General features: G+C 40.4%; 1 protein-coding gene across 4 annotated transcripts in view; it reads right to left on the bottom strand.

Moving 5' to 3' along the window:
• slc38a3b (solute carrier family 38 member 3b) overlaps positions 1–26,507 on the bottom strand; it is a 41,925-nt gene that overhangs the window by 11,554 nt on the left and 3,864 nt on the right. For 2 of the 4 annotated variants that reach the window (XM_049584560.1, XM_049584569.1), the window contains exons 2-9: positions 15,934–16,112; positions 15,539–15,559; positions 15,301–15,382; positions 15,099–15,214; positions 11,828–11,901; positions 9,067–9,159; positions 7,188–7,269; positions 1,677–1,759 (exon numbers count right to left, since the gene is read on the bottom strand). In XM_049584560.1, coding sequence (XP_049440517.1) covers positions 1,677–1,759; positions 7,188–7,269; positions 9,067–9,159; positions 11,828–11,901; positions 15,099–15,214; positions 15,301–15,382; positions 15,539–15,559; positions 15,934–16,040 — 658 coding nt within the window. In that variant the 5' untranslated portion in view covers positions 16,041–16,112. Of the gene's footprint in view, positions 1–1,676; positions 1,760–7,187; positions 7,270–9,066; positions 9,160–11,827; positions 11,902–15,098; positions 15,215–15,300; positions 15,383–15,538; positions 15,560–15,933; positions 16,113–20,348; positions 20,472–26,507 lie in introns of those variants that run through there. The other 2 variants (XM_049584578.1, XM_049584587.1) reach the window with 2 other exon arrangements.

The following is a 26,507-nucleotide window of genomic DNA, read 5'->3' on the forward strand; positions in this document are numbered from 1 at the left end:
TAACGTAGCATCGGGCCGGCTCAGACCAGGGTCCAACAACAACACAGCTGTGCTCCATTGACTCTAATGCAGTTGCTTCAGATTTCTTTCATTTTGAGGTTGGTTTTGTGGATTTGGAGCTAAATGTTGTGTCTGGGGCACATTGTGTATCAATGATACTCGTTACCTGGAGAGGTTGAAAAAGATACGTTTCAAAGATACGTCATACATTTCTTCCCTGTTCCAAAACCAAAACCAAACCCTGAAAAGTGTAGGGTTAGCTAGCTAGCTACTGAAGATATAGCCTACTGAATGTATACACATGCTGCTTTTGCTTTTTAATGATTATAACAGTGAAACAAAGGCCGACCCTGCTGTACAGGAACCAGTGAAGGGAAGCAGGGAAATGTTGCTGATATTGAACCAGCTGTGTGTCATCACAGTGTGCGCAGATGAACGTTTGATGTTTGCCCATCCGGCGACGGATGTCCAGGTGGCAGCATCACGGGGGCGAAGCCAAACACTGTTCACCTGCACACACTGTGATGCCACACAGCTGGTTCAATATCAGTGAAGTCTCCCTTTATATTTATTGTCTTCTGTGTCGATCAGCAGTGATGTGGTGGTTCACTTTTACACTGTGATCTGTAGCCTATAGTTCGGCTTTAGCTTCTAACTATCTTTGTCTTTTTAACCTGTTGTTGCTGCTGAGTCAGTTTGACATCCTGGATATATCCTTCAAACACAGACTGTAGACCCCTCTGTCTGCTTCCCTCTGGAATCACTGTTTCATTTTTTCAAAAGATATGCTAATATTTCTTCAGGGAGTGCAGTTAGTTACAGTATGGGCTCCATGCTTACTGCAACAGCTTGTTGGACTATCGCAAAGAGGCGGGGCTTAGCGAAAGGTCATTCAAATCACTGTCAGAGCGATTTGATGAATGACAGAAACACTGGCAGCCAATCAAAATGTATCCGAATTCACAGGTTGTCACTTTCAAAATAGCAGATGGCATTGCAGAGAGCCTCATCAAGGCTTAAAATAACTGCACTCATGTTTGATACAACAAACTGTCTTTGTAAACAAACTATCAAGAAGAAGGACACCTGGGGTGCAATTGGACTCACCCTTGGAATCAGTTAGAGGGGTTTTGTTTTTATTATTAACAGAGATGAGGTAAAGATTATTTTCTCCTGGTTTTATGTGAGTTTATCTGTGCAACATGCAGCAATAACAGGGTATCAATATTTATTTTCCAAAGCACTGGCACAGCTTGAGCGTACAGAACGTACTCACTTGGCACCACTGTTTACACAATGTTGTTCTTCATCCCAGCGGATGCTCATAACGTGTTATAGATATTGTTATAGCTATTATTGGTGTGGATGGCCCTTTACTGTCATGCCTAACAATTCAAGTTGACGTGTTTTGTTTTTTTTCTTGGCAGAACTGATTTTCCATATAAAAATAGGCCACAGTGGTTGAAATGCAGGCGAGTTCAAGGAAAAGGTTTTGTGGTGATAGAACTACAAATGTTTCCCCTGCGTGCATAATGAACACATGACACAGATATGTGACATGCCTTATTCATATTAAAAATTGCAACAGACTAATACAGTCCTTTATGGAAGATAAAAATGTCTCAATTAATTTAAGAAGATGAAACAGACCAGGTCCAACTGTACAAACTACTCACCGAGCTGTTTCATTAAAGCCAAGGGCAGGATGATACTGGCAGACACCATGATGACCAGGTAGTTTCCATTCATGTACCACAGACTGTTTGGAGAAAAAATATTGTTTACTTTGGTGAGCTCCATATTTCAAACACTGGCACTGAGACACAGCACACACAGAGACACAGCACACACAGAGACGGAGACAAAAATAGAGTGGATAAAGTGTTAGATGGTAAGAATTTGTTTGACACGTTCAGTGGAACTGGTGGTGCTACGTTCTCTGAATCACATCGTCTGAGAGCACTTGTTTGAGTGGCATGAGGTTGTTGAAAATCTAAAAGGTCCAAATGGTTCATGTGGTGCATTTCACCAGACCAACAGCGATCTGCTGGGAACATCGCTGGCCTCCAGAATGTGGAAAAAGCGTGTCTGCTTATGTTGCTCTCGACAGAAGTACTGCAATAGCCCGTTACGTAACACTGATGATTTATGCCACCACTCACAGTCGCAGAGGGAGGGAAGAAAAAATGGAGCCTAAACAATACAGCACTGAAGACGTCAGTAAATATTATCCATGTCAGCTTGTTCCATAACATCATCTCCATCTCTGTTCCTGTATTTTTCTTGCTCCTTTGTGTCTTTCCCCACTCATCCCACACCACCCAAAATTAGTTTCCACCTTCAAGGCATTACTTAATCAGTTTTGAATTAAGTCTAAAAAATGTGTGGGGATTGAATGACATATCCAATCTTAGCTCTGCTTATGCTGCACTCTGTTGCATCATCATCTGCTATATGTGGGCACCACGCACCCATTAAACAAACCTCCCGTGAATGCCAGTCATACAAATGCCAATCATACATGTTCTTAAAACACGTGGACATGTCGGTGCTGGGACGCAGTCAGGGTGTCTGACTGGCCTCACGTCATGGTGTCCTGTGTCCGTCTGTCTCGGTGTCCTGGGGCCTCATTACAGAACAAATATCCTAGCTGCTTGTTCTATCCTGTTTGGAAGAAAGGAAAAATTCTATCTTCATATTACATAAGCAATTCCTGAACTGGTGGCTGTGTCGTATCCTATCTCAGACTTCCTTTTTTATCTTTAGAAATCCTACAAATGTGAATTTGGTTCATCAATCAGCTCTCGTCCTGTCACGCCTGTCTCTATGTTTAGGATGAAGACCATCCAGATGGACAAGCCATAGTATCAGTGAATCTCACTTGTCCCTGACAGCTAGCTGGCTAACATGCACAAAAAGGATGGGTGCTCAATTTTAGCTACGTGGAGTCGGAGGCATTATTCATGTCAGTGGAGGAAAGAAAACTTTTAATGACTTTATTTCAGTATTCATGTTGTTTCCCTTCTTCACTGTCATTGCCATGCAGACCTAACGACAGCGTGTCGCAATTTTTGACAGTTATTGTGACTTTAGGACGGGGTGGTTCTGTAATAGTAAAAACAAATAAGTCCACACACCAAGTAGCTCCCGTTCAGAAGGATTTTAATGCAGAGTGACGTTTCGAGCCACACAGCTCTTCCTCAGACTTCTGATACATGAGAGAAAGTCGCCATTTTTATTGTACCTTTATTTCTGTGTGGCCTGACTGTTTGTATATATGCTCACACGGTAATGAATTCTGCTGGGCTACAGGTGTGGCATGTCACATGACTGGCTCAGGCAGCACTATGGGTTATTCAGATGGCAACTTGCAGTCATGTATTAGAAGTCTGAGGAAATCACACGTGTGTGTGTGGACTTATGTATTTTCTACTTTGCCAGATGTTTCTTTAGTCCAACACCCAATCCACTGGACGTTGGGATGTGAATGTCTTTTGTACTATTTTCGATTGCTGTGTAATAGCTTAATTCATATCCTGAGATAAGATAGGATTTTTTTGTTAAATGCAGTTAGGAAAATCCTAAATGTCACCCTAAACTGAGATGCGATAGGATTTCAGACTTAGGAAGTTTCTGCAATTACTGTTTTGCTGCAATCCAGCCAAAAACGTGAGATATTTCACTGGCTTTTAATTAGTCCAAAGTTAACTGTGTATGTATCTGGTTTCTTATAGTCATGTGAATAGAGCTGCGTCAGTTCTTGAGGTGGGAAATCCACAGTTTACTTAAAGGGAGAGACAAATTCTCCTTTCCAATAAATGTAATAGGTGGCAATGATAGTAAATCTCACATCAGTAGCAGTGGACCTGTGATGAGCACCAGCAGCAGGAAGCTTATAGAAATAATTGTCAAACCATTAAAGTCCACTGTCTCCTAAATCCTGTGAGTAGAACAGTGTGTGTCCTGCAGCCCCTTTTTAAGCTGCTAAGCCTGTTATTCTTAACCTTCTTAACGAGACAACCAGTCAGATCAGCTGTCTGCCATGGTGACCCCCTGCTTACAGTGATCTATGAGACTATCCCTCTCTCTCTCTCTCTCTCTCTCTCTCTCTCTCTCTCTCTCTATGTAAGTGTGTGTGTGTTTGTGTGAGCGTGTGTGGAGGAGCCCCTTAAATGCAGGGGAAGCCACATGAATCACAGGTCATGTCCTCTTTGGACATTTGTCCAGTAGGTCATTTTAGACGATCAGCTTTCACACATGAAATTAAATGACGCTGCTGCGAATCTACTGCTGCGAGTATTTGCAGAGCATGGAGCCTAATAAACAAATATATGAGCTGCATGGTTAAGAAATTTAGGATTTTACAGAGTTAATGTTATTAGACTGTGATATCGTAATATCACAGTCTAATGTTATTAGACTGTGATATTACGATATTAAAAAAACTAGCAGTGTTGTATGCGTTGGCTGATAAATTGCACTAGCAGAGAGCAATGGCAAGTTTCTTGTTATACTAATGTATTTTACTTTTATTCTTTAACTGTAAAATGCCCCGATCAGTGCATATTTTGGTCACAATTCTTAAATAACAAAATTAAGGGGATCCTATTTTGTTATGTGTTTATGTTGAAAAATAAGTATTAGCCAAAACATCATTCCATTCTTTTTAAAATCCCAAATATATATATTGGTATTTAACTGGCATTAAACATTTAGTTGGGCCCAAGTCTTCATGGAGTCAAGTCTCACAGCGGTCAAGTCCAAGTCCTCATTACCATGACTTCAGTGTCAGGACTATTGCAGTGAATTCCTGCTACTTCCAAATATCTGACCTTCTCCATGTGTGACGACGCAAACCCACCCCCCTCCCACCATCCCCACCACCCACTCGTCATTCCACGCTGTTCTCCTGACGCCATGGATTTAAACAGCAAGAGGTGGACTGGGTGGAAATGAACAGTGTGTGACTTAGTTGCTGAGAGCTGGCCCTGAGCTGACCTGTCCTTATGCTCGGCCTCAGAATTTGGCACCCATGTTACACCACCTGCTGCTGTCATTTGTGTGTGTGGGTGGGGGGGTTGTGTGTGTGTGTGTGTGTGTGTGTGTGTGTGTGTGTGTGTGTGTGGTGTGAGACACAGGGAGAACAAGAGTCGTAATACTTCATACGTCACTTTCGACTGTTGCCAAGCATCTGACCCTGAAAGGAATACACACAAACTCTGATATAAGTGGACTATTAGCTAATCCCACTCCAAAATTAATCATGATAAAGGATAATGACGTGTCCTTCAGAGGGCTTAGGTGTAAGGGCTTTCTAAAGGGTATGACATAAAAATGGAAAAGCACACCAAACTCAAGAACAGTGAGACGTTAGAGACACAGGTCAGGCTCGAAGCTTAGATGGGTATTTAGTGTTGAGGTTGTTTAAAAGGGACCTATTGTGGTCATTTTCAGGTTCATATTATTTTGGGCGGAATTTTATTGTATAATGTCAGGAAAAACACTTCATTTTCCTCGTACTGTCTGTGCTGGAACACATGTAATCACGGCTTTGGCACCCTTTAGCATTTTAGCACCTGTCTCTTTGAACCTACCTCCCAAAAAAGCCTAGTCTGCTCTGATTGGTCAGCATTTCTAAGTCTTCCTTATCTGCACTCTCGGTGTCTCTGCACTGCCACTGCAGCTGGGGAACGACTGTGGATATATGATGCAATACCCGGAGAAATTACAACTTATGCAACCATTACATTCCCTGACATTAGCATGTTGTAGTTAGCTACATATAGCAATATACTGACATCCAGGAAGTGACTGTAACAGCATGTAGCAGAACTTCCTACCATGAAAAACCAATCAAAGGTTCTAAAACAATCTTTAAAACTGGACATTTTTCCAGCAGAACTATGATCCAAAATCAGGGAGAAATTGAGAACAACAGCAACCAAGAATATGTTTGTCTGATATTATGCTCACGTAGCGATTAGCTGCATGTAGCAGTGTGCATCCGGGCATGACTGTAACGGAATATAGCGCCACTATCTACCATGAAAAAATCACCAGCAGAAGCTTCTAAAACATTCATCTTTAAAAGTGGACATTTTTCCAGCAGGACTATGATCCAAACTCAGGGAGAAACCAAGAACATGTTTTTTCTGACGTTATGCTTATGTAGCGATTAGCTACATGTAGCAGTGTAGTAATGATGGTAATGGAGTATAGTGGCACTATGTCCCATTAAAAATCCCCAACATAAGCTTCCCAACCAAAATTCTCACAACCGAACATGTTCCAGCAGGAATATAATCTGAAATAAGGGCGAAATTAACAACACTAGTAACAAAGATTACATGTTTCCCATATGTTAGTATGTAGCTACAGTAGCAGCGCAAACACTGGAGCAGATGACCATATAAAGAAAGATATCATCTTGTCTACAAAGTAGAAAAAAATGTTGGAAACAGTATTCAGAACTGTCTAAAGTTTTTGCTCACAGGGATTACTTTTACATACATTTATCTCACTACTTGTAACTTTGGCCATGTTTAATATGAACATCCAGGATTGTACCATAAAGGCACAATAGGTTCCCTTTAATACAAATGTGTGCTGTGTATAGTGAATTGCATTATGTAAGCTCCCTGAAAGGACTGTCTGGATACTTCAATATGTAAAACACAAGGTTGAGATAGGTTGCTGATATTTCTGAAGAGAGGGTTTTTTTATTGTCCAGGCCAGACATTTTTTAAAAGGGATGGCCACAGTCGCTGCAATCCCTTTTGAGTCCAAGGTTTGTTTTTAGATTCAAACAGACAGCTGGAATCCACTTCAGTAGTTCGTGGCCTTATGCAGAATGTCTGCGTCCTGGCATTGCTCTGACGTGTGCGCCACTTGCCTCTACGAGCTGACAGCATTAAGAGTTTATGTTGTGTGTAGACATAACTGACAGATAGTACCCAACCATGGGCCCCCTGCCGTTTAGCCAATTACAAGCTGCCATTCTCATCACACCCCACACTGACTGAATCAATGAGTGGTGCAAACTGAAATATATTCACTGCCCACATAGTCTGCCAGGCCCCTTGACCTGACACACAGTGTCTGAGCTGGAGAGCAGGCGAGAGTCACGTGCATCGCACCAGCAGCACTGAGATGTTGATGTTGAAAAGCACTTAGGTGATAATACTCACTCAGAGTTTGGATCTGCCTTCAGGAAAGCTTGGATGACCAGAGGTAACTCAGATTTCACAATGTACAGGTAGCTGGACATAGCTGTAACAGAGCAGGTGAAAATGGGTTGCCAGATATGTTTGAGTGCAAGTAAACTGGCGTACAGAACAAACAGAGGTCAGCTACGCCATGTCACAGTATGTTTGTGTAAGTGACAGAGCAGTAGTTTTTCTCCTGAGGACACTGAGGTCATGTATTCATGTTCAGGTTACTTTCTACAAGTTAAAAGAAATAATACACAGTGGTATTTTATTGTCAGATTTGACTCTGTATATTTACATGAAACAATTTTAGGCTAACAAAGAGGCCAGAATGTCACCGCTTTAAAACAACATTAAGACTTTCATCTAGGGTCGTGATTCCCAACTGGTGGATCGCTATCCAAAAGTGGGTTGCCAGTCCAATCTGAATGGACTGCAAATGTGTCAAGTTTGTAAAAAAAAACAAAAAAACACTTTATTTTGAAGTACAGTTTCAGTACAGTACAATTTCTGGCACAGAGCTTTATTTTGAAGTGTTGTTTTCAGCTGTAGAGTGAGTGACTAACAGACAGATACTTGACTGAAACAGCAAACTAGCTCGACTGCATGGCTAAACACAAGTATGACGCTGATTCTATTCAACTGTGTGGACCTTGAACTAATGACTAAGGAGAAATTTGGATCCTGTGGCTGGTCCAGTTGGGAACCACTGGTCTAGGGTACAAAAAAACAACTTTACAGAGCTGAAACAATTGTTAATTAATCGATCAATAGAGAATATGTAAGCAATTTGGCTGACTGATTAATCATTTTCCTGTTTTACAAGCAAAATTACCACATATGATTTTTTCTTAAATTGTGATAAACCACTGTTTTATTGCATTATTTTAGATTTTAAGCATTTTTTTTCTTTTTTTTTTTGGCATTTTATAAACCAAACAAGGGTGTATGTTTTGTTTTAACACTGGTTGGGACACATGTGAAACCTGGGTCGGGGGTTCTTTCTCAGGAAGATTGAGTGCCACACACTTACCTGCAGTATGGTGAATTTATTTTTCAATTTGTGCCTTTTCTGCATCAATTTATGATGGAAATATCTTCAAATCAAAATAACAAATCCCCCGTTAGCCCCCTTACCAAAATCTATGCCTATGAGCTCAAACAGTCAATTAATCAAGCAGATGACTTGATAATGAAAATAATTGTTTGCTACGGACCTGAAACTCACAGAAAATTAAAACTGAACAAGCAGTTTTTGGAACATTTTACGATATTAATAAAATATCAATGATCTCAATTGTTAAAAAGTTATTGACTTGTGTTTGGGTGGGGGTTGGGTTAGGGGGACTTGACCTCAGCATTTCTAAAATCCTGGCTGTGACCCTGGAAGGTTACTGGCATCACTGAGCCAATCACAAGACCAGTCAATGATTACCTCAACCTCAGGCCGGCGGGACTGAAAAAGCTTTATGAAAACCACTGCAGTCAGTCTCTGGGCATTACAAATGCAACCAGTATAAATCATTCTGTGAATTAACTTCATGAAAATCTAATGTGTATCCACAAAGCTTTTTACATGCTGTTCAGTGAGTGGGAGGAACTCAAGTTCACACACCACCCGGGAACACAGCTGTTTACCAACATTTCCTCTGATCTCTGCTTCTTAACACAACCTCATATCCTGCAGAGATGCACAGCCAAGAACAAAAGCCAAAGTAATACTAGTGGTTTAAGTGAATGTAGTTGTGTGTGTGGTTGTGCAGCACGGATATAAACTCTAAGTAGCTAATTTATGTTTTCTGCTACAGGGAGTTTGAAAACAGTTTGCCAACACCTGAATCACATTGTGGCTCCTCACCTCCAATATTCTGCAGGGTGATTGCTATACCAGCAGCCATTTTTCCAGGAGTGCCAAAGGCTCTGTACCCCAGCTGTTCATAAGCTCGGATTCCTGTAAACAGATTACAGACAATAATATTCTTTCAGTTATGTTTCTTCAGACATCGCTCTGAGCAACACAATAAAAAACAATTATAGCTGCTGCGCAGCAATGGTCGGGGCTGGACAATTTTAGGCAAAATTAGGCAATTCTGAGCAACACACACACTAAAACAAAGCATATCACAACATAGAAGTTACATCATATAATTATGGCATGCCCTTCAAATTGTGGATGAGTGGCTGAAGTGATCAGACTCATAATATACAAAGGAAAGAAAAAAAACTCAAGAACAAGAAAGTAAGAATAATATTAACTGCTAGCAATTAAGAAACTGGCCTGATCTAGCTTAAAGCTAAACATTATCCATGGTGACAAAGATGAAAACATTTTTTAAAATGTAAAAGTAGCTATTGCATAGACTCGGTATATTGACTGATAGCTAAGCTAAATAAACAGGGAAAAGAGATGAGAGATAACAGGGAAAGGTGTTGATAAAGAGTATTTGTCTCTCCGCAAAACTGCCTGGATCATAATTATTTTAACCTTGGTACTTTTCTCATATGGAAATGTTGCACGAGCTGAGGCTTGAACTCACAATCTTCAACACCAAGAACCATCCTCTATCTCACTGAGCTAATTGGCAAACAGAAATGCCATGTGTAGCTTCACAAATTGACTAAGCCAGTCACCTTTGTGCAAGACAGCAGCTGTTAGTGTATAAAGGCAGATTTCAAACGGCTGTCAAAAATTCAGTTATTAAGACAAAAATCCGAAAATACACAAATTGCATCTAGACAGCATGGAGATGTTGGTAATTTGTTTTTAACAATGATTTATTGGCTCCATAAGTGAAAAACTGATGTGTAAAAATGCCATTTTTGCACTGACTCCAATTGTTTGCATGAGAGCGAAATTCAAAACACTGTAAAAAAAATTCTGAGATAAAATTCTGATATTTTCCAAACATTATCTACTCCAACATTTTGTCATTTTTTTAATGAACATTGAAAATGTATTTAGCAAGAATTTGCAAGTATATGTTTACAATACCGTTTACAGTCAAACATTTTGATGCACTGTAGGCTCAATTTTAGATAAATCAAAAATCTGTGTGGATCGTTTGTGTAGGACAGTCTGAAGATGCTCTGTAGCAAGTTTGGTGTCAATTGAGCAAAAATTGTGGGAGGAGATAGGTTTAATAAGTTTTACAGTTTTTGAAAAAAACAGAGTAATGGACTTCATAATTTGTAATAGGTTTAAATGTACAAAAGTTTCTTCAGTATTGGGGCTACATTTTGGTGAAAGTTGCAAATCTGTAGCACATATTGTTGATTTGTTGTGAATTTTCAAAATTTTGAACTTCAGAGGCTTGCGGTAGCGCCACCATCAGGACTATTGGCCTGTTTTTGCAGCTGAGGCAATCTGGCGTGGGACTGGACCTTTGTACAAAGTTTGGTGAATTTTCGCGCATGGGAAGTATGATTTCCTCGGAGGAAGAAGAAAAAGAAGAACATGCAGCAAAACAATAGGGTCCTTAGGCTGCCCGGCCCCTAATAACAAGGCTGTACATGTGTGACCGGTGGGTGAAGAACCACTTGTTAATTTCACAGCTTGTCTACACATTACAAACCTTGCCATAATTCATTACTTGTACTTCTTATAGTCCGTCTAAGCCACAGAGAAGTTACGTTTAAAGCAGTCACACTTTAATTTTCCTTTTTTTAAATATATTTTAATTATTTCTAGAATAATTTGTTAGTATGGATTACAATTTCTTGTTTTTTTATACTTAATGGTCCTTTTACCAGTTTAACTATATCAGATGTCTTTGTCACTTCGCTGTAATCTGGTAAAAGAAAACACATCACACTCCCACCTCGTCGAATACCGATGCTTGGTCAGTGGTCCTTGTCATCAGATAATAAAACCCTGGGTACCCCTCCTGTGTTGTTTCTGGACATTTAACAGGATATTTACAGTTTCTGCTCGTTAAATGCATACGGTCTCTTTTTAAAATAAACTTAGGACACATGTAAAACACTTTTTAGGTTTACTCCTTTAGGTTTAGGTAACAAAAGCACATGGTTAGGTTAAGAACAAAACATCATGGTTTTGTTTAAAATAAGTCTTTTGTTACTAGCACATTATGTTGTTATTAAAATAACTCATTAGTTGTTGTTGTTTTTTTTAAGATTTTGTTGGAGCTTTTTGTCTTTATTAGATAGGACAGTCTAAGTGTGAAGAGAGAGGGGATGGCATGCAGCAATCGAACCCATGGCTGTTGCAGCAAGGACATCGCCTGTGTGTATGAGAATCCTGCTTTACCCACAAAGCCCCCAAGTGCCTCAGTTGACTTTTGGTTTCATAATGAAAAACAAACAGCGGTCCCCCAGGTTAAAGTCTAGAACGTGTTTGACCCACTGCCCTTCACTACAGGCTTTCTTGCTTTTTAAACTATGGCAGTTGCTCCGAGCGTCAAAAACTGCTGCTACTTTGTGTGTCTCATACTGCCAGCAAAGTGTCAGAGGCACTGACCAAGCATTGGTAGTCTATCTGACAAGTTGAGTGTAACCAGGTTGATCCAGAAGCAACAGAACCACTGGATTTTGCACTGTACACTACAATACTGAGCTACACTACTTTATTCCGAAAGACTGAGACATGTCGCAGAGCTTACCCACAATGCCAGAGGATTTGAGCAGCAGATGAATGGAGTAAGAAGACAAGGCTGCTACTGCAGTAAGAAGAAACCTGTGACACAATACAGAAAACACAGTCATACATCTGCATCTATATCTTTGTACATGTCAACTTTATATTACACCAAACATTTCCTCTGGGACTTTATAATTCCAGCATTCATCTTCTGTCCTTTTCTGTATACATTATTACAAACAACCATTTACATTAAATTGTGATGTATTGTGCATATTCTTAGATGTTCCCACCAGTAAGTCACAACAGCATTAACATTAACAAAATTTATTGTCTGATCTGACATTGTGTATTAATAAGGGAACCAAAAAACCTGTTTCATTAAGCCTGGGAAGTTGAACTGCAGTGATGGCTTATTTTCCACTACGTCAGTATCCTGCCATTGCATGACATTTTGAAATGCTAATTGTACAATATTATTGTGGCACTGACAGTTCAACATGAAACAAGACAAGGCATTCCTGAAATTAGTCTTTTTATAATAGAACAAAAAGGCTCTCCATTGATAGAAATCAATAGTCCCACACATGAATGAAAACAATATTTCCCACAACTCTTTGGTCTATGAGAAATGCGATGGTCCTCCTACAGAGTCCAACCAGCACAGGGTTCTCCAGTCAGCATTCCTATGAGGTCAGAGGTTGATCCCAAATCCACCACCTTTCTCAGACCTTTCCCAGCATTTCCATACACTCTGTAGCCACAGCTACACTGAGAATCTACCACAGGCCGTTGTCTGTAGGCAGAGGTATTGGAGCCGAGCCCTCAGATTGCAATGAGCAGTCATCAGCAGCTTTACAACAACCATTTATCTTAAAGGTCTGTATTTGTAAATGGCACATGTAGTGTGATGCCGTGTCTAAATGAAGAAGTACCCTCCTCTGGATCCTGACGCCTCGTTCAAATATTCAGCAAGGCACCAGGCTTTTCATGACCACACTATTTCTGTGTCTCGCTGGATATATGCTGACCAGGAATGAGGAGGTCTATTTGTATCTCTGCTGGTGGATCAAGGGATCTCTCAACACTGCAGGCTATAATCTCCACCAGAGCCACAATGAGGGAAATAAAGTTGGTTGTCCAAAGAGGTGCCACTGAGGCATAAAGGGCCATGAACCATGAAGAGCAAACATTTTGAGCGTACAAAGATGTATGAACATGTTGTGAGTGGAGATATCAGCCGTAGAGATGTCTGCCTTCTCTCCAATATAATGGAACTAGATTGCGCTCGATTTGTGGTGCTCAAAGCAGGAAAAAATACAATACTCAACAGCAATGTCTCTTTCCAGAAATCAAGACCCGATAACTCAAGATAATCCACGGACCTTGTTGAGAGCAGTTTCGTGTAGGAACCATTTCCTTTCTACTGAACTAAATCTGCCAGCTGAATCACCACGCAGGAAATGTGCATCTACTGCTAGCTCACCTAGCCCCACTGAGCTAGTTAACGTTACAGCTCAGCCGTGGAAGACACCATCAAAGTTTACATCTATAGCCGTCAAGAGCACACGCCTCTCGTCTATGAGTAGATGCACGTTTTCTTCCGGAAGGTCTAGTTCTAACTTTTAATGAAGCACTCACATAGAGATATGAGGAGGGTTTCACTGAAATGTATACATAAATAATTGGGCTCATGTGCCAGGATTTGTTTTGTGTTTGCTTCCTAGGAATTAAGCTTTTTAACTGCCTTTAGAAACCAGGGATTGAACAGACTTCCAAAAAGCAGGGAGCCCTCCACTTGTGGTTGTCATGGCTATTCATGTTGGTTGCTTCAGGATGCTTTGAAAACTCATGTTACTGTAACTCAATTGTCTGTTGCATCTACTGCTACACAGCAATGAACCCATTACATAAAACCAGCCACCAAGCGCATACAGTTAGAATACCACTCACCCAATTACTGCGAGGAATTTCACAGGAAATGGCCCGCAGCCTCCTTCATTAGACCAGCTACTCTTTGAAAGCTCTAGCTTTGAGCTGACTTATGTTGAGGCTATGTTTTATTACAGTCCTGCTACTGTACTTTCTGCTCTCTGCAGCTACACAAACAGACATGACCAAGACAACCAGGCTCCCTGACTGAAAGCTGCATTCTGTACGGAGCAGTAGGAAGGAAATGAGCAATCCAGATGCCTCACACCAGGTCTGGAGGTGTGGTTATTCCTGACTGTGGCCTTTCTGGGCTCTGTGTGTTGCAACGAAGATGGGGGTGGGTTGGTCGCATGAGAAAAAGGTTATGAGTGGAGATGGGGATATCGTGGTATGTGATATGTTGAAGGATGTCATGACAGAAACTAAATCACTTCTGTCAGTAACAAGCACGCTCCTGGTTTGTAAAGGGACACATTGCAGATTTTCAACCAGCTTTGCATGACAGATTTTCCAGCAAAAGGAATTTATCGAAAATCTGACCAGCTTTGCTGGCTCTCAGTTGCTTTAACTACAGATTGTACCTCCTCATTTTCTTATGCCCGGACCATGGACACAAAGATGATATAAGCCGATTGAGAAAGAGACCAAACCATGCGTTTGTCACATCCCGTATTGCCTACTGTAACACAGCTCTCTCTGGTCTCCCCACCAAACTCCTTAACAGGCTTCATACCAGTCAAAACTCTGCTGCTTGGATCATTACCTGCACTAAATCATCCGACCACATTACCCACATTCTCAACCAACTACTCTGGCTCCCTGTTCAGTATCAGATTGATTACAAAAACCTTCTGCTAACCTTCAAAGCCCCCCATAACCTAGCCCCCACCTATCTCTCTGACCTTCTCGAGGAATACACCCCCTCCTGCTCCCAGCATAACATCCTTCAAATCCCATCTCAAAACCCACCTATGCAAACTTGCTTATGCTCTTTAACACTTACTGTACCATCATCAGCAAATGTGAACGCCACAGCACCAATTTCAAGAGTATTTGTGTCTTTATACTGCATAGACAGCCCAGGTTTTTGACATTAGACATTCTCAGGACCACATAGCACTTTTGGCAAATACTTGTTCCTTTTTTACTACTCTTGTAAGAGCATTCACCCTTCAGACAAGTAGCATATACTATATATACTATAGGTGCAGAGCCACAAAAACACCCTAATATGTTAGGAAACTGACAGCAATTCAGCACTGCAACCATTAACACCACTGACTTTGCTTGAGTTTGATTTGTGGGTAGATTCTCATATTTTGCAAATTGCCACCACTTGATAAACACGATTATTTACTCACAAGAAGAGAAGTATGCCAGTGTTGGCCATGGCATACGCCAATCCCAGGATTCCACTGCCCATAATAGCATTACCCAGGTTGAAGACAGACATGCCGACAGAGGTCTTTCCTTCAAACTGAGGGGAGAAAAAAAACAAGAGCATGAAATCAATCTGAAGCATAATGCAAACCCTGGAGTTTGATGATGAACTTTCACACTTACATCTGTGAAGCGTATAGGCTTCTTCCCATCTGCACTGGGCAGAAATTCCTCACTCTCCTGTCCCCCTTCAGGATCATCATATCTAGGGGGCAAATTTATGACTATTAACTGATGGTCTCTATCCATCTTTGGAAACTGTGCACAAAGCTGCTGTAGACATGCTTATTTTTGTGTAATCATATGCACAAAAATAAATATGCAGCTGAAAAACCCTTCATACAAATCTCTGCAGACATACCTGACAGGTTGAGTGCCATTTCTGTGTAAGGATCCAGGCGAAGAGGCGAGCAAAAACAAGGTAAACATGCATTTTTAAAAAAGGAAGATTATGCAGGAAGTGAGTCATACTGTGTGTAACTCACCACATCCATTATCCTGGTTATTATTAATATGAAACTCTTATTGAAAGGACAAAGGTAGATGTACATTTTCACATTTTTTGTAGTCAACTTTAAAGATGGTCATTTTACTTTTAAGAGTCCAGGATGTGGTTTTCACACACATATAACTAATACAGAAAGACAAAAGGTATAAAAAGTGTTTGACACGTGCTGTGTTAAAATGCCATTAACAGTACGTGAGCGACGAAGGGCAGCCATTCATCTGTGTGTAAAATAAAGGGACACTACTCACTGGTCCTCCTCTGGCATCGTCTTCATTGGCACACCTAAGTCACCACTGTGGTCGTGACTTTTCCCGTTGGCTAAGATGTTCATCTCTGACTGAGAAGTTTCCATCATTCAAGTTGTAGCAGATTTTTGTTTCAGTGTGTTCGATGAGGTTGATCTGAAGTCGCTCAGTATCTTGAATATCTAGGGCAGACAGAGAGAAGACATGAATCACATACAGGTGTGTGGATCTGTTTGTTTAAAGGAATACGTCAACCACAAAATGATTGTGTATCAGTTAATCACCCGATGTTACTTTGAATTCTTTGAAAGAAAAATCATGCATGCCTCCACTTTTGACGAAGAATCCAAAAACTGAGAAAATCCTTCTCTAAAATTGAAGTCATTTTGCAACAAGCGCAAAACTATATGAAAATATGTGCAGTATGATCCAGGTCTCTGTTATCCACTCTTATGCTCAGGACTTCCCAAACATACATTTTCGCTAAAAGGTTACTATTTAAAACTTGTCTGCACACACAACAGAAGCACGCCTGGGCAAGCGCTTGTGTTTTAACAGTGTTGCAGTGTTCAAATGCACATCCCTGCTAAGGTTCCCTACCTGTATACAGGTGTTTGTATGTGTTCGGGAAGTACTGAGCTGGGAGTGGATAAATGTGACTTTGATATAGAGTTGATACAGACTGGCTGTTGTTAAACGTGGACCCTGTTTACTTCAAGTCAGCAAGGGTTTTCTTAGTTTTTGGATTCTTTGTTCACTGTGGAGGCGTGCAAGGGAAATAAAGCTTTCTTCGCGAATTAAAGGTAACATGGGGTGAGTTTTGATATACAAAAGGTTACTTGGGGGTTAAGTTCATTCGTTCAATGATTTTCCGTAACCGCTTATCCTGGTAGGGGTCGTGGGGGGGCTGGAGCCTATCCCAGCTGACAGTGACCCTGGACAGGTCGCCAGACTATGACAGGGCTGACACATAGAGACAGACAACCATTCACACTCACATTCACACCTACGGGCAATTTAGAGTCACCAATTAACCTAGCTTGCATGTTTTTGGATGGTGGGAGGAAGCTGGAGTACCAAGAGACACTGTTACGCTGACAAGGGGAGAACATGCAAACTCCACAGAGATCGCCCAACCCAGGGTTCTAACTAGCCCTCTTGCTGTGAGGCGACAATGCTAACCACTGCATCACCGTGCTGTGCCGCCCCTTGGGGGTGAAGAATTCCTTTAAACACATAATTTCCTGAAGTAACTGCACTAAAAGCTTGAAGCACACTTTGAATGTTTAAAAGCCCGAACAGCATATTTTCTCAGACAGCTCCTTGCAATGGTCGATGGGGTCCTAGCTCAAAGTTTTCTGCCAAAGTTCAATAATTTGATTTGGCTGGACTGGGTTGTAAAAAGCTGATGTCACATATTTTCATGAGCCATCAAGATAGAACAATATCCCGTGGGGTCATCTGATTACGTTTCCAAAACACATTCAATATCACACACACAAACTCTGTTAAACTCTTGTGTTAAACTCTGAACTTTGACGCCTTGCATGTTTGGTGATGGATATTTAATGTGATGGAGAAATGCTTTTTTAAAACCATATTTTAGGGTTTTATTCTAAATAAACATACTGACAATGTATGGTCAAAAGCTGTGTTTTCACACTAGTGTGGTACAGATCTAATAACTTAGGTTGATTTTGACTTTTGATGCCAAAGAAATGACATATTTTAAAAACCAAATGCATGTCGCTTCAGCCTACACCTCTTTGGTGTACAGCTTAATACAGAGCGGTTTTGTTGATTGTAATAACTGCCTTTATATATATATATATATATATATATATATATATATATATATATTGCTTTTTTGTAATTGTTTACAATTGAATTTAAATTTTTAAAGAGTGTTAGAATCTATCAACTCAAACAGCAGTCCTTATGTTAAGATATTAACATTTCTGTAAATGCTGCCATCAGTGATGTATTCAATATTTATCTGTACAACATCTGTGCAGCATTGACTCACTTACACTGTTGACACAGTGACTCCCAACGCCCGAGACTTGACCTCATTCTCTCACTCATTCAATTGGTTCACCAAAACTTCTGCAATACGCCGACCTGACTGGTATGAGGCCGTGAATGATCACCGGCTGAGATAAAACACTGGAAAGTATGACAGATTTTTGTGCTTTTCAGAACTTTAGTACCTAGCAAGGCAAACAAGTTCAGACCGCACGGTCAAAGGTCAAGGTCTGTTTGAGTTTTCTGGACTTTTGTTTGCTTTTGTCTTTTGTGTAGTTAATGTCACGAGCCTGCAGATTCTCACTGCGACTGTTCACTTCCCGCACAATCACTTGGTGGTCTTTGTTACGAATATAAGCACAATGTGATCAAACAAAACGCTTAATCACTCACAACAGCCCGCCTCCAGTTACTGAGAAAGCACTTTGCAAAACAATCATTGCCTCAATACTATAATTACACATTTAATGAGCGTGGGGCTTCCTGTATCTGTGGTTTGAGGAGAAAGGAGGTATATTTATCAACAGATAAATCACTGGTGACTCAGTTTCAATCTCATATCATTAATTACTAACTGTTAATAACTACTCGTTGCCTTCACTGATCCTCACTGACATAAATGAATCCTCTTCAACACTTGACAGTGTTAACTCAGAAAGACAATAGTGTGTTGTTAGTTGCTTCCTCTGTGACAAATGTACAGCAGCTCAATTGTGTTCACGGCGTCCTCTCAGCCAGAAGATCACTATTACTGCTATTCACACAGTACAGTTAAAGAGGGCCATTGATACCAAGCCACTGCAGCTACAAAAGAAACCTAAGAGGAGTAAAACAAAGTCGCACTGCACAACACTAAACACATGAATGAATCATTTCCTCTGATGAAAAAAAAATCTCAAGATCAAAATCTAGAGCGTATTTAAACCTAAAAAAGATCATGTAACCTCAGCGAGACCTTTCACTGCCTTATCTAGTGAGTCATTTTATTTGCCCTAAGTTAACATGTCCTGTAACATCGGTACAAACAGAAAAGTCCCTAATGTCAACACGTTCTGTTGCAACATCTGACTCTGATAAACGTCATTTCCGGAGAGACTGACAGGAACAAAAAGTGATGCATGTATCCCTTTGAAATGATGCTCATCACACCTTTTTATGTCTTGTATCATCAGCGATAGGCAGGCTGATTTGAGAAATGATTACACTGCCTGTGCCACTGAATGCGCCTCTTGCTGTTTTTGTGCAAGCAGAAACAGCAGATGAGTCTGGAGCCTCTAACATTTACAGTAAATAAGAGTGGAAGGCTCATCGTGGAGTCACATATTGTTGCCATTTTTTCCACCCATATAATCACTGTTTTGTGCTGCACATTTGTCATCTGGCAACACACCCTCGTACTGTATAATCTGTCATGTCAGTTACACGTCGTTCCTGTCAACGGTGATGAATGTTTGGTAATACGCGCTAAACTGTCGTGACATTTTATTTTCCATTGCATGGTGTCAATGAGTATATGTTTTCTGGTGTTTTTTTAATAGACCAATTTATTGCAGTTGCATTGCTAGGCAACAGCTTTGGTCCATGTTTACTTCCTGTCAGCTAATGTCATCCACATACACCGCAAAAAACACAGTCCACACTTTCAACATCCTGAATTTTGTTAACCAGTGAGAGATACTTTGGTTTGATCAAGGCAGGGGTCATTAGAGACAAAGAATTGAAGAGAAATCTGAACAACTCCAAATATAACCATGACCCTGAAAACTGATTAAAAACCACTTTCAGTAATTCAAAAAGCAAAATCACACTCAAAACCATGCTCCTTTTGCTAATAAACTGCATTCATGGGGTCATTTCCTTTGCAAACAGATGTGTCTGTTTGACTTATTTGTCTGCTGCTCTCAGTCAAACTTTTCATACATTTCAAACAACAAAGTTAGAGAAAGTCTTTGAGTATCCAAAGCAAATGAGGAGACTGTTACAGCTCACAAACACAGTTCTCAAATCACCACATGAAATGTTAAAGGGTCTTTAATTTTCTGTAGACTTTCAAATAATTCCCAAGAAGCACCCTGGATAGAAATCTGTAATATGGAAGTCAGAATATGAAAAACAAAGAGGATGCTCAACTGGTGGACTTCCAGTGAACTAACTCCAATTAATTGCTAGCATAAGCACGGGAATATTTGCCTTTGGAAACCATTAGGTAAATCACACACCCATAAAGTAAAGCACTACCAGGCTTTCTCTGGGCTTTTAAAAAGTGAAACAAAGTCCTGTAAGGCCACAGCAATCTCGTGCAATTCTCAGTAAAAGTAAAGGTACAGCATCACAGGTAAATCAAGACCAACAACCACGTTAGGCTCGAAAAAAATTAATTAGAAAAAACTCACGATGTGGAGCGTGATCTAGCCTTGCTTTCCAGTTTCACCCACTCAGAACGACGCAGTCAGTCAGCAGCATTAACACAACCGACAGTACTGAAAATGAGTTCTTTAAACAGACACATCGCCGGTACTATTTCTGCAGTGTAATTTTATCCAGCAAATGGCAGGCTGGACATTTTAGCCATATGTGCGTCTGTAAACGTGTAGCTCAGGACGATCCAGGACAGCTCATTAGACACTTGACAGATGTCGTTAAGTGAGTGAGTGTTGTGCTGCCAGTGAGGTACTAAAACAAGAAATACTGTTTGCAAATCTTCAAAGCCGTTTGGGGTCATCGTGGGAATGTCTTATCAAAGGTAGACAAAAAAGAGAACAAAAAGATGAGCTTGTGGGATGCATATTGATGTTTCAGATGAAGACTGAGAGTTGGTAAGATGCTCACTGTCTGACAAAGTGGATAATGCACATATGCATGACATTTTCGAAGGTGGGGGCCATTAATTTTTATGGGAGGGACAAGAGCGGCAAATGTTATGGATATTGAAGACTGATGATATATATGAAGAAAATCAGCAGCAACGTTTTGATAACTACACTTGTTTGGCGAGTAAAATGCTGGCCTATTAATAAAACACATAGGTAAGACAACTTCTATTTACTGGCACTGATCCCTCTCCATATGGGACATATGAGCATGTCGTCTTCCACTGAGCCCCAGGATGGTCACCTTACACTGTACTGCAGCCTTCAGCGAGTTGTGTTATGTAACAAATCAGCCCTGATGAGGCATGAGAGTGAAAAGTTCCATTCTGAGTTACTGGACTTATGTGACATTTGAAATATTTGAACAGGTGGGCAGGTGAAACACGATAAGCCGTTTGATTTTTCCGTCTGTTCAACGCTAATGTGAGAACACAGATATTTCTAAAAACATTTTGCTCTTTTAAAAAAAAAGAGAACGCCACAGTTATTTCCTATCGCTTCTCGTGTCACTTGGACATAAAACAGGGCAGGCACGGGACGAGAGGGGGGCAGTGGGCGAGCACATGTAGATGAGGAGATGCCCATGTGGTGGTGTATCAGGAACAAGCACGAGGTTCAGCCAACAGCGCCTGGCAGCACCAGCTCATCTCAGCCACGTGCCTGCTGGGGACAGAGGAACACATGCTCATGTCCTGCGATATTGGCCAGCACCTGAATCACATATTCTGCTCTGGGGCAAAGGGCTTGCTTTTATTATGGTTAATTTCTCATAAGCTGCAATCCTTTTCAATGCACCAAATAACTTTTGATGGGTGAAATAAACAAAATTTTCGGGGGCTGATTTTTTTTTAAAGGATGTGTAATCTGTGGTGAGAAGGGAATTAAAATTTTCTATTTGTGTGGCCTCTTTCTGAGGATGTATCTTTAAGGCAGAAATGGCTTTAAAATAATCCTTATGTGGTTAAATAAGAAGTTTAAAATAACTCTTACAGAAAGATAAACTAAGCTCTATGGAGGTCTAATGAGTGATACATGATTTGTATATAGTATTTTCATTTTATATACTTTTTTCTGTACCTTTTTGCACATTTTACATAGCCTATATCAGTATATGCTTGTTATAATATGCATTTTTTATTACCATTTTAGGATGATATTTTGCAACAAGTGTGGTTTGTCATGTGTGCTTGTAAATGCATTATGGGTATGTAAGATGGCGACTTCTGTAATTAATCCAAGTGGCAACCTCCGCGGCTGAAAAATGAAGCCAACAATCAAGTGCCAAAAACTGCAGTTCCTCTAATGGCCACTTGAGGTATCCTTTAGAAGCCAGTCAATCCCCATAGGGCCCCCCATGTTAAAATGCCCAACTTTACAGCAGAAATACAGAAATAAACATGTTTACAGCCTGGTACACAAGACGGTTTTGGTCTCTACAGCTAATTTCTCCCTTCATGACAAGTGTACAGGGGGTGAATTTTTAAATCACCCCCCTCTATACATTTTATTACGACTTAAAGTCATGCATAATTAAAGGCGAGCCACTTTGAGTGGCAGGTTGTCTGCCGATAGTGTCCTCGGCTTCTCATTCAGATTGACTCCTTGCTCTTCCACAGCACCAGCTTCTTGCCCAAATATGGTCACTTAAAACCCTCCCAGAAAACAAGATGGTGACGGCTGCAGCGCTGAACTCGTCCACAAACTGATGGGTGACGTCAGGGTATGTACCTCCATCATTTTTTATAGCCTATGAACTTATCAGAGGTCTGGGGAAGAGCCATGTGCGTGAAATGTTACACAAAATAAAAATCAATCTAAAGAGTACGTAAAGTGTACGATTTCTTTGATCCAGCATCACTTCCACTGGATCTTTTTTATCATTCAACAATGATACATTAATAAACTAAATCACAAAATAATACTTCAATCCATAACTTTGGTGGCCCCTTTGAAAACGAGCTGGTCCATCTCAAGGGGTTATTCCTTTTAAAAACTCAGGCCACAAACTATGTCCTAAAAATTAAACTTCAATGTCAATAACATTGTATCAAACAGTTGAACAAAGAAGTCATATTTCACACTCTGCCCTCCTCCTTATTTGCCAATAATAGTTTCAGCCTTTTGAATAAATAAACAATATACACCAAATATTGTGGAAACCAGCTGTCTGCCACATAGCTGTTTGTTGAAACATACAGGTTAGTATGTCACATGATGTTCTGATACTGAAATAAAAATGAAAATGGGGAGTGCTAGACAGCACATTGCATTTCTGTAGCACTTTAGAGTTAATTGTATATAGGTAAAAAACAGTTAAATATTTAAACTGCTCGGCAGTCAAAGCTGTGTGGTAAAATCATCCCTGAATGTGTTTGGTGTCTCGTTTGGAGAGCAACGACTATAACGGCACTATTCCAGTGCAGTGTGCAGCAGCCTTGACATGTCTCACTCTTTGTGTGGTTGAGCCAGCTTTAAATGCAATGAAAGATCTGAATGCGGCTCTGCTTTTACTGTAAGTGACATTCAGAAGCATTTGGTCATTGTGGTTATATATGTAAGTGTTATATGGGATGGAGACAAGGCCACAGCATGAACAGGTGTTATCTAACATTATGAAAGATGACAGAAAGCTTCATAAAATATGATCTCAGCCCACTGAAATCTTTGTGGAATCATGATTGATGATGATCCTCAGACTCCCTCTCACATACAGACTGACTGAATCATTAAAGGGATTGTAAAGGGAAGCAGCACTAGAGTACAAACAGGCAGCCAAGAAATTATTTAATAGTCTGTTTTACAAGCGGCCAACACATTCTGTGTTTACACAGAGATTTAGCTGAATATTAAGCTCAGCTGTCATTTAAATGATGATTTGCAGAGCGTCTTCAAACAACCCGACAATCCTTTCATGTTATGTAAATCCAGGTAACGTGTCCTGATGGCTGGTGTGATGCTGGACCTCTAGACTTTGCCTTTTATAAAACAATAACAGAAGCAAACGCTTAGAAATGTTTTGTTTTTCTGAGCGATTTCGGGAATGATGAATGTCTGAAAGTTTCCAAACACATTCTAGAAAGTAATGACTCAGAATCTAACTTAGCCTGTGTGGCTGAGCGTGAGCTGCAGAGGTGGCTGCAGCCGTGGGAGGTCCAGAACTCTGTGCTGCGTGACTTCAGCAAGTTGAACACTGGTACAGATCCATATCGGGCCATTAGTTCAGGCTCAGGCAACCACAAGAGCTACGGATGCTTGTTATGAGGGTGACGACGGACACATCCTGGATCATGGCTAAAACGCAGGAGGTCGATACAAACACAGGAACACTTGTCAAATGAAGTGAAATCTGCAGTGACCCTACAGTCAGTCCTGCCTGTGTGCAACATAATGTTCTTTTTGTGAGACTGGGTCTGCAGCTTGGTAATGCAGGTAATGCAGACCTCTGCAGTGCTTTGTAAGGTGCACTGAGTATTTTGTCTATACCCAGAACATAAAAATTAAGCAGAGAGGAAGTAGCTAACGTCTGATAACACCATTATGTGCTGGTGTCTGCAGCTTCTACAATGAAGACTACGTAAAGTGTTATAAGCGATGGGAAAGATGGCCATTACAAGAAAGTAAAATAAATAAATACGATGCACGTGTTTCAGTGTCTATTAAGTGTAACAATGGCAATAAACTAAAGGGGAAGGGAAAGAAAAAGAAGCTTGAAACACTAAGTGCACCCCTTGTCAGTTACATAAGGAATCAGTTAACTTTCATTAATCAGGAGTACATGCTGACAAGCTGCACAGCTCCTTTCTAAGAAATAGTGTGGTCAACAGCTGGCAGAAGGAGGTTCTGGGTAATTACACTCCAGGCCTCTCTTACACCGTCTTAATGTGTCAACACAATCTGAAATGCAACATTTATAGATTCAAACAGCAGATGGTTTAATGATGGATGATCTCTGTTGTTATGTCACTATTGTTAATAACTAGACAACAACATGTACTGTGAATAAAATCTAAAACACCTTTGAGACTGACATGTTTTTTGTCAGCACGTGCCTTTTTGTTTGTTGTCAGTGAGCCTCTGTAGCACCCTATGTATTTACAAAAGAAACACATCACATGAGAGGTGTTGATGGTGGTCAGTGACTTTAGGACCAGTTTGCATCGACTGTCGAGCCAGGCACTGTACACCAAGCCAGTATCAGAATATACAATCATTTTTGTTGTGTTCAGGTTACAGTTTTCGTGAAAATTTGGTGGTTTTGGTTCACCTTCACCACTTTTATAACCTTGTTTTGGCTGTGGGAAGCAACTGTTTTCAAACAAAAAGCCCTGATAAACATACTGTATGCAACCGGCTCAGCACCGAACAGCAGAAAGACGTCGACAACCAGCTAGTATACCTAGCAAATACAGCATTTAGCAGCTCAAAGAAATACTGCTCCCCCCAAATGTTCATTTGTGTGTCAATTACTCTCAACCGTGTTATGTTGAATGTGGGGAGAAAGCTTTGTTTTTCTTGCATGCCTCAATGGTGAACAAGGAATCCAAAAAAGGCACGTTCTTGATAAATTGAAGTCATGAGGGGGCTGTGTTTAACAACAGCAAAACTATGTCAAAACATCCTTTACAAACTCTCACACAACTCGTGCAGTATAACCCAAGTTTCATTTAGTCAGTCGTATGCTTAGTACTTCCCAAACACATGCAGTTTTGCTAAAACCTCACTTTTGAAAACACTATGTGACACAAGTGTTTTGATGAAAATGCACGTGTTTGGGAAGTGCTGGATAAGTGAGACTTGAATTATATAGCACAAATTGTGTAAGAGTAAACACATGTTCTAATTTTGCCATTAACTCGGCCCCCTTACTTCAGTTCATCAACAATGTTCTCCATTTTTGGATTCTTCGTTCACTATTGGTGCATGTGAGTAACACATAGTTTTCTTCCCAAATTCAACACAACACAGTGAGCAATTGACATACAAATGATCATTTATGGGTTAATAATGGACTTATATTTGCCCGGTGGACACAAAATCCTGACTGATAATGCTGCTCTGTATCTGCTGGGTGTATAAATAGGCTAACTTGTAAACTGTTAGCTTACAAAAAGTTTAATAAATCAAAGTGAGTAGCTATTTGACTATTGGAGTCTGGTGTATTTTATATTGTTTCGGGATTTTATCCAATCAAAACTTGAGACTTGAATGTCTTTGCCTTCGAATCCTAAGCCAAGACAAGTCTTTAGGAAAACTGTCTGCTATATTAATTTATATTAGCCAGCTTATATATAGTCTGTCTTTTAACGGCTGACATTCAGTATATGCTAAACATGTTCGTATGTTGCCAAGTCTATGGTGATTTATTTCTTGTGAGTCTTTATATCCAATAACAAATGGCTCTCTGTGGAGTTTTTATGCAGCTTATATTGACTTGAGAACATACAGTACATTTTGGCATTGATTGCTCCAGAGGGAACAAACTCATGGGAGCGTTAGTGCCATTTTCTACCCGTTAAGCTACAGAACACCACAAAAGACGCTCTTTGCACGGACTAAGAGCCACAAGATAAACAAATTCCAGTTTGAACTTTCTCAAAACACAATGAACAAGTCATAAACTGTTGGAACAATTTCCCAAAAAAGACGATCTTTTAGATTAAACAGACTGCATGGGACATTGAA

This window comes from Epinephelus fuscoguttatus, linkage group LG1, assembly GCF_011397635.1.
Source record: "Epinephelus fuscoguttatus linkage group LG1, E.fuscoguttatus.final_Chr_v1".
In the NCBI taxonomy this organism is placed as follows: Eukaryota; Metazoa; Chordata; class Actinopteri; order Perciformes; family Serranidae; genus Epinephelus; species Epinephelus fuscoguttatus.